The sequence below is a fragment of the Sphaerodactylus townsendi genome, linkage group LG07 (assembly GCF_021028975.2).
Source record: "Sphaerodactylus townsendi isolate TG3544 linkage group LG07, MPM_Stown_v2.3, whole genome shotgun sequence".
Classification (NCBI taxonomy): Eukaryota; Metazoa; Chordata; class Lepidosauria; order Squamata; family Sphaerodactylidae; genus Sphaerodactylus; species Sphaerodactylus townsendi.
This window is the reverse complement of record NC_059431.1, coordinates 86455124-86463808: the sequence shown is the minus strand read 5'-3', so window position 1 is coordinate 86463808 and position 8685 is coordinate 86455124. Positions and strand designations below refer to the sequence as shown.

Genomic DNA, 8685 nt, shown 5'->3' with positions numbered 1-8685 from the left:
CCCCCCCCCCCACCCCCCCCCCCCCCCACCCCCCCCCCCCCCCACCCCCCCCCCCCCCCACCCCCCCCCCCCCCCACCCCCCCCCCCCCCCACCCCCCCCCCCCCCCACCCCCCCCCCCCCCCACCCCCCCCCCCCCCCACCCCCCCCCCCCCCCACCCCCCCCCCCCCCCACCCCCCCCCCCCCCCACCCCCCCCCCCCCCCACCCCCCCCCCCCCCCACCCCCCCCCCCCCCCACCCCCCCCCCCCCCCACCCCCCCCCCCCCCCACCCCCCCCCCCCCCCACCCCCCCCCCCCCCCACCCCCCCCCCCCCCCACCCCCCCCCCCCCCCACCCCCCCCCCCCCCCACCCCCCCCCCCCCCCACCCCCCCCCCCCCCCACCCCCCCCCCCCCCCACCCCCCCCCCCCCCCACCCCCCCCCCCCCCCACCCCCCCCCCCCCCCACCCCCCCCCCCCCCCACCCCCCCCCCCCCCCACCCCCCCCCCCCCCCACCCCCCCCCCCCCCCACCCCCCCCCCCCCCCACCCCCCCCCCCCCCCACCCCCCCCCCCCCCCACCCCCCCCCCCCCCCACCCCCCCCCCCCCCCACCCCCCCCCCCCCCCACCCCCCCCCCCCCCCACCCCCCCCCCCCCCCACCCCCCCCCCCCCCCACCCCCCCCCCCCCCCACCCCCCCCCCCCCCCACCCCCCCCCCCCCCCACCCCCCCCCCCCCCCACCCCCCCCCCCCCCCACCCCCCCCCCCCCCCACCCCCCCCCCCCCCCACCCCCCCCCCCCCCCACCCCCCCCCCCCCCCACCCCCCCCCCCCCCCACCCCCCCCCCCCCCCACCCCCCCCCCCCCCCACCCCCCCCCCCCCCCACCCCCCCCCCCCCCCACCCCCCCCCCCCCCCACCCCCCCCCCCCCCCACCCCCCCCCCCCCCCACCCCCCCCCCCCCCCACCCCCCCCCCCCCCCACCCCCCCCCCCCCCCACCCCCCCCCCCCCCCACCCCCCCCCCCCCCCACCCCCCCCCCCCCCCACCCCCCCCCCCCCCCACCCCCCCCCCCCCCCACCCCCCCCCCCCCCCACCCCCCCCCCCCCCCACCCCCCCCCCCCCCCACCCCCCCCCCCCCCCACCCCCCCCCCCCCCCACCCCCCCCCCCCCCCACCCCCCCCCCCCCCCACCCCCCCCCCCCCCCACCCCCCCCCCCCCCCACCCCCCCCCCCCCCCACCCCCCCCCCCCCCCACCCCCCCCCCCCCCCACCCCCCCCCCCCCCCACCCCCCCCCCCCCCCACCCCCCCCCCCCCCCACCCCCCCCCCCCCCCACCCCCCCCCCCCCCCACCCCCCCCCCCCCCCACCCCCCCCCCCCCCCACCCCCCCCCCCCCCCACCCCCCCCAGTGTAGTGAATTGAGATACATCTGTCTGAACAGGAACTCGTTTCATATTATTGTCAAGCTATTGGACTTCTTCCACTTGAATTTTGCAAGAAACACATTTTGTTCAATTTAAAGTCTAACAGGCCCATGTATGTTATGGAAGTATATTGTATGGAAGTGATTTAATAACTCCCACATAGAGATTGGCACAGTCCCACAACAGCCCAAAGTTTTCACAAACATCAGCTTCATGGAATAATCCTCCAAACTTCAGGCGAGGAAGGTGGATTGCGTAGTTCAGTTCCCCGTGACAACTAACAAACAAAAAAGTTCTGCGTGCAGGAGGCTAACATTTTGGGGAGAAGGATTCAGTTGAATCTTTGTTTCCTTTTTGCCCCATGTTGTTTTGATGTGTTTTGTGCATGTGTGTGTGTGGGAGCAGAGAAAGGGTACATTTATCACTTGAATCTGTGGATGTATAAACTGGCCCTAAGGCAATGTGAATGTTGATGCACAAGCTGGTGAAGCATCTCCATGTGAGACATAAAAGAGATCTGCATGGGGCCAGACCAGTGTCCCTTTGCATTGCAAGCAAATCACATGCTGGTCAGATGCGTCATCCGTACAGGAGAGGTGTCAGCACATGGATGCCTTGCATTATGCCATTCTTGTTGAAACAGGAACTATCTGTAGTGTTCTCATTAAAAACAACTACTACTACAGCTGTGGCCTGAAGGTGAATTCATATAGACAGACTTCTGACATCAAAGCAATGCAATAACTAGTCATTTGAGCCAGTGTGCTATAATGGAGCTCTGGATTTGGAGCAGGCACTGATTTCCAGACAGCTATGAAGCTAGTTTGGGCTAGTAATTTTCTCTTGCTCCCGTGGACTGTTGGGTAAGGATAAAATGTGATATAACTAGAGTTTTTGAGAAAGAGTGATTAAATATATACAAAGAGTGGTATTGACAACAATAAAAGTCATATACAAGATTTGTGAAATGTTAACCCTTTTGCTCTGCGATGCTGTAAGCAACTGTGCTGATTTGATTGTTGTTTACTATCACACTTTGGTATGCAAAGCTCTCCATTGTGGAAGGCCAATTCAAAAGCTTCTGAATTCATATTCTCCTTCTGCGCATCAATGCTCTAACCAAGCGAATGAGTGTGCTAAAGGAGGAGAAAAATGAAGTACCGTGAGGTGCCTGTTTTCTCTGTTGTGGAAATATGTGTTGGTCAAGAAAAATGCTACCATGGAATGTCATCTAAATGAAGCCAGTGAGCATAGGACTGTTTCCATTCAGCACTTTCTGTACAGCTGCATCAGAGTGAAGGAGTCGTGTTAGTGGCGTTACAGGCCAGCTGAAAAGGACATCATCTTAAGAATAACAGCTGTAGGGGAATATTTTCAAAGGCCCAAGTGGCTCCCTTTAGTTTGATCCTGCAAAGTGCTTTGCTGGTTTCATGCTTCATCAGGTTCAGGCTATCTGAGGCGTCTAAATTCCATTAGAAGTCAGCACTAAACAGGCGCTGAAGTGTCATGTTTGCTTTTGAAAATCTGTCCCTTAATCTTCTTCGGGAGAGGAAAGGGGGGAAAAAGCAATCCTTTTATTGAGCAGAAAAACGATATGTGTTCAGCTCTGTACATCTTAGATTTAAGCCAGTGCTGAACTAACCTCTTAGTTGGCTGCAAAAGCAACATGGAAGAAAGCAGGCTTGATAAAATTTTGATAAAAGTCTCCTCCCCCCCCCCCATCTATCTCCTGTAACACAGCTTACTACAATTCATTAAAAAGCTGGTGGTCAAGGAAACGCAAGAGGGGCATCATTTTAACACCTTGATCCTTAAATGCAGTTTGGTTGGAGGTAGATCTTCCATTGATGTTGACACAGATAGTTGTTTGCATGCTTTTCTCCACTTCAGCAAACTTGGTAGCAGAAAATCACATAGATGACTTGTGATTGAAACTGTGTTGATAAGAACACAGTGCAAGCTGTGACCATACTGGATTTTGAATTCTCTTCTCTCAGATGTTTTTACAGATGTTTGTAAAGTGCATTTTGATGAGGAAAGTGACAGACATTTATGAACTTACTTTGCTTTCATCATAACCCTATCCTTTCCGAACAATTCATGAGACTTTCTTATTTATAGTAGCAACAAGGTTTAACAGTAAGAATGATAAATTTCAGAATAAACAAGGTCCACTTAGCCCATGTTGAAATCTTCAGTGCATTTGTATCTTCTGCTCTTCCTTCAAGGAGTTTAGAGTAGAATTTCTTCTGTGCGGGAACCCCGTAGAGCTGTCTATGAGACAGGCATGGAAATTTGTAGCCTGTTTCAGCCAAGCTGCAAAAACCAAGTTCAGTCTCAACAGTTTATTCACTATACCACACTGAATGTGTGTGTGTGTGTGTGTGTGTGTGTGTGTGTGTGTGTGTGTGTGTGTGTGTGTGTGTGTGTGAGAGAGAGTCTGACAGCAAGACAAATATCATTATCCCCTCTTCCACGCACAGGGGAACACTTTTGTTTTGTGTGGTATTTCTTCAGTGATCCCTTCTTCTAGCTTTATGTTTTAATTTGCTGTCTGGTGTTTTATATACATATTTTAACTCTGATTTTTAATTGGTTTTATGATGTATCCTTTGTTATGCTTGTTTTACTTGTTAGTCTTCTTGGTGGCCCTGAAACTGCTAAAAAAAGGTAAGATATAAATGTGGTAAATCAATAGAAGGTTGGGAATTCTTTTGAAGAAAGGACCAACAGGAAGAGCTGGATCTGCTTGGCCAGATCTACTGCTGTTGTCTACTCACCACTAGGCTGACAAAGCTGTGGTGGTGAGATGGCTGGGACAAAAGCTAGGAGGAAGATGATGGGATGTCTTTATAAAATAGTGTTGCCTTGGGGATGCGAGGAGAAGACGGGAGAATGTAATAACAGTAGGGAAAGGAAGAGGTGGTTCTGATGAACTGAAACAGTAGTGGTAAAAAACAGGACAAAAATCATGAACACAGAAAGGCTGGAATCCATTTCTCTATTCCCCTGTACCTCATCCTTAAATTTCATAGCAAAACCAGGGCTGCAATAGTTAATTGGCAGTTATGGGGCCCAGTGCTGAGATTGAAGGGTGCATGGAAATTTTCATAACGGCTATTTCTTTGAACGAAGAACAAGAAGATCTCACATGTAGCATTTTTCAAATTTCAAAGCACTTACACATAATGTCCTGCAATCCTTACCACTGTCTCATAAAAGCTTTCAGCATTGTCAGATTGTGTGTGTGTTGGGGGGGGGGGGGCTGAGCGAAAGCGTCTTGGCTAAGGCTGTGGAATGAATTTGTGGCAGAGGCAAGATCTGAACCAGTGACATTTTCAGTGGCAGCCTGTTTGTTTAGCTGCTATGCTATACCAGCACTACTTTCCTTTAGTAAATAATAGAGCTTATCACACATCAGCAAACCACAAACATGCCCCTACAAATCTTGGCGGTTTTGATAATGTGCAGATTTATTTCAATTTAATGTATAAACCAATAGGTGAAAGTCAGCGGACCCGCTGCTGATTTTTAATTGTTGAATAACAGTGCTCTCTTAAGATAACATTGTTTTAAATGGGAGTTTAAAAACTACCTTTCCCATCCACAAAAAGTGAGGTGCTGCCTATTTGTTTACACGAAAGTAAGTGAGTTCAGTTGGACGATCTTTAAAATTATTGAGCAGAACAGGGCACACTGTCTGACTTGTACTCTCTCATAGATAGATAGATAGATAGATAGATAGATAGATAGATAGATAGATAGATAGATAGATAGATAGATAGATAGATAGATAGATAGATAGATAGATACTGCTATCAGGATTAAGAGGCAGAAGAACTCTCTTAGCTCCACGGTTTAGCGGCGCAGAAAATTTGCTGCCTTGTGCAAGATAAGCTGGAACTTTTTGGCCAATTCTGTCCGGCGCTGCTGATGCTTGCGAAGAGCGTGTGAGCTTGCGTGCGCGCATCTCGGCAAGAGTGGTGGATCTTTTTTTTTTTTTAAAAAAACGCGGTGATTCCGTGTCTGCAAGCGCCGGGAGGGCGACCCTGCCTCATCTCCCCCCCCCCCGCCCCACCGCGCGCCCGGCTAGATGCGCCACTTGCGCCAACAAGCGGGACAGCCCAACGCGCCTTCCCTCCCTCCTGCCACCCCGGCGTCACCCCCCAAGCAAAAGTGCGGGGAAGTCCGTCAGGTTCCTTTCTCATACCCGGGCTGTAGGGAGGCGAAAGCGGGACAAGACACGGCACTCGAGGAAGACTGAACCTCCGCGCCGCCTAACTTTTTCGCTGGTCTTTGGGAGAGCGGCGCTGCCCAGACTTTCTCCCCTTTGCCGGCAGCTCCCATATTCCCCCTCCTTTCCCTCCCCTTCCCTCTCTCCGCGCTCCCTCCAGCGGCGCCTGGACGCCTCGAGCCGATAAGGCAAGGGAGAAGCAGCAGGAGAGCGGGTGCAGCAGCCGCCGCCGTGCAAAGAAGAAACCGGCCCGGCTGGGGAGGAGAGAGGCGCTGTCTGGCATCCACCCGCCCGCTAGCGGCTTCGCAATTGCTCGCTCCATAATAAAGTTCCCCCGGTCCGTGTTTGGGCGGGTTTTTTTGACAGCTGGGCGCAGACGGCCTCTGCCGGATCTCCCGGGTTTGCCCAAGCAAAGTTTCCCATTTCTTCTCCCCACCTCCTCTCACCCTTCCCCGGGACCAATAACAAGCAGCTCTGAGGTACGGGGAAGGGGGGGCGGGAGGAGGAAAAGGAAGCAGCATCGTGTTGTTTCAGTTTTGGGACGACTTATCCACCCCCCCTCCCCTCCGCAACCTGTGGAAGGCTCAGGCTCAAATTTCTTTGCCTCTTGACCCCTGAAAAGCCTTCTCTTCGCTGGCTTTTCTCCCCTCCCCGACGCGAAAGTTTGGGTGTGAAAACCTGAGAGACTTTGTGAAAAAATAAATCACCTGGACGGTTGCTGAGATCTTGGAAAGAACGAGGGTGGGGGGAGAGACTTGTAGGGGGAGAGGAAGCAGGAGAAACGAAGGGCCGGTGCAGGCGCCGCCGTTGTGAGGAGCTCCAGAGCCAGGGGGTGCACTTGACAAGGAGCATGCAGAGATGGTAAGAAGTTCCGACATCCTTTCTTTATTTCCTTAAAAAAAAAAAAAAAAATAGGCGAAGGATTTTTTCCCCCGGTAAAACGTGCCGTCATGCAAACAGCCCAGCCTGGAAGCGTATTTCTAAAACCTTCGCAACAAACAAGCAGCGGGGCGAAACATTCCTGCGCTGCACGGACCCGGGAAAAAGGGAGGGGGGAGGCTGGGAGGGCAGGGGAGTGTCAGGATTTAAAAGTTTGTCCAAAGTTTTCCCCCTCCCTCCCCTGCGTGAGTGAAGAGAAGGACTTGGATGCGCGTCCCCTTTGATTGCATTTTGCGCCGGGGAAGAGCTGTTAAAACAAGCCGGAGGGGGAAAGGAGGTGTGTTTTCTTTCCCGGGAGGAAAAATCTCCGCTCGCCATCGGAATGAAAGATGTTGCCCAAGTGGAGGGGGCTGGGGTCACCGTGGATAGGGTACCAACAGGCAGCCAGGTCGAGGGGGAGGGGAGGCATCTGGCCTACTCGTGTGTGTGTGTGTGGGCGTGCGTGCGTGCGTGTGCAGGAATATTGTGCACAGCGCTGTGCGGGCTCCGGGAGGCCAGTAGTGTAAAGCCGCCGTCCGCGAGCTAGTTTTTGGCCATGTGCGTTTTGCAGTTTGCACCTCTTTAGGCAGCGACTGCTAACAAAACTTGTGCCGGGAGGGGAGGGGGGACGGGACGGCTCGTCCTGCGAGCGGACTGGAGAGACTGGAGAGCACAGGCAGGCGGCGTTTCCAAGAATGAAGGAAGCTGGCCAGTCTCAACATCAGGGAGCGTGTGTGTGTGCGTGTGAGAGAGAGACAGAGATTGAGGGAGAGGAATCATACACGTGATTCAGGATTATGTGTAAATGAAACGGGAAGGCGGGCGGGAGTTACGCGCTCCTCAAGAATTTGCTAAACGCGTGTATCTTTGAAAATTCTCCCCCACGTTTGGGGTGGGGGAGCGGGGTGGGGTGGGGGAGGAGAGACCATGTCCGAATTAAAAAGAAATCAAACAAACTTGGCTCCCATCATACTCGCTGAAGTGTACGACGGGGACTAAATAATCGACCCGCTTGAACACCTAAGGCTACATCTGTTGACATGAAATTGCGCTTTGCAGTTTATATGGCCCTGCTGGTTCAGCTAATGAGGAAACGAGACTTTGACCATCCTTAGCACAGAGGCACGCGTGAATACTTTTTGGCTTGCTTCTTAAGTGCACTTTAACCCCTGCATGTTGCTGTTGTAAGCCTACTGGGGGACTAGATGCTCTAGATACCGTTTCTGTAATTAGAGTGTATTTAGTGAAAATAGGGGGGGGGGGTTGTGTTTTTCTTCGCCCTTCCACAAAGTGACATGTCTTGTTCCAGTGATCAAAGCCACTGTTGGAGTGTAGGAGATGTGACTGTCAAAGGCAGGCAACAATAAAGAGGGGAGGTGGGTGGGTGAAGGAGGGGCGCATCTTATGCTCAGGACTGTGGTTACAGTAACACTGACAGAAATTAAAGTGGCTTTGAAAGCAGCCTGCAATTTATGATGCTTCTCATTTACCCTAGAGTCAAGCTGTTGTAAAATTGATGCACAAAGCGCATCATGGAATAATCTAAGTAGACCCAGGATTAAAGTGTCTTTTAAAAAAATTGTGCCTCCTTAACAGTTAAAATTGCTTGAAGCTTTAAAGTCGCAGCAAAACGATGTAGATCTCTTCTCAAACCATGAACAAGTTTTCCCTGTGAAATGTTAAGAGACAGGAGTAGGGATTATTTGTATGTATCATCTCTTTATAAAATCTTTTCACGTACCATCCATATCCTTGCTTATCTTCCATGGTCAGTAATTACTCTTGAAAATGATTTTTTTTTTTGCCATTTAAAAACGGGGAGAAAGGCACTTGCATTTTAATAATTAAGCTCATTCAAACAGTAATATTTAATAAGCCTGCCTGATCTGCGAATCTTCTGAAGAATATCAATCCCTACAAGAAAGCATGGGACTTGGCTTGTCCTTAAACATTTCAGGACACTTTAGACTGAAAGTTCAATAAGATTGTAAGAGTGCATTTTTGAAGTGTTCCTTAGCTTCTGACTCTTCGTGGTGTGCTTGTGAAAGTTCTTAAATGTTGCAAAGTTTAAAATTCAAACTGTCTGCTTGGCTAAGGTGTATATTGGAACTTGAGAGTGTGAATGGAAACTTAGTA

General features: G+C 53.3%; 1 protein-coding gene across 1 annotated transcript in view; it reads left to right on the top strand.

Moving 5' to 3' along the window:
* Positions 1-5875: 5875 nt before the first annotated feature.
* BNC2 (basonuclin 2) overlaps positions 5876-8685 on the top strand; it is a 468234-nt gene continuing 465424 nt past the window's right edge. Inside the window, exon 1 of the mRNA XM_048503098.1 lies at positions 5876-6847. Within this exon, the coding sequence (XP_048359055.1) occupies positions 6778-6847 (70 nt within the window). The 5' untranslated portion in view covers positions 5876-6777. The remainder of the gene's footprint in view (positions 6848-8685) is intronic.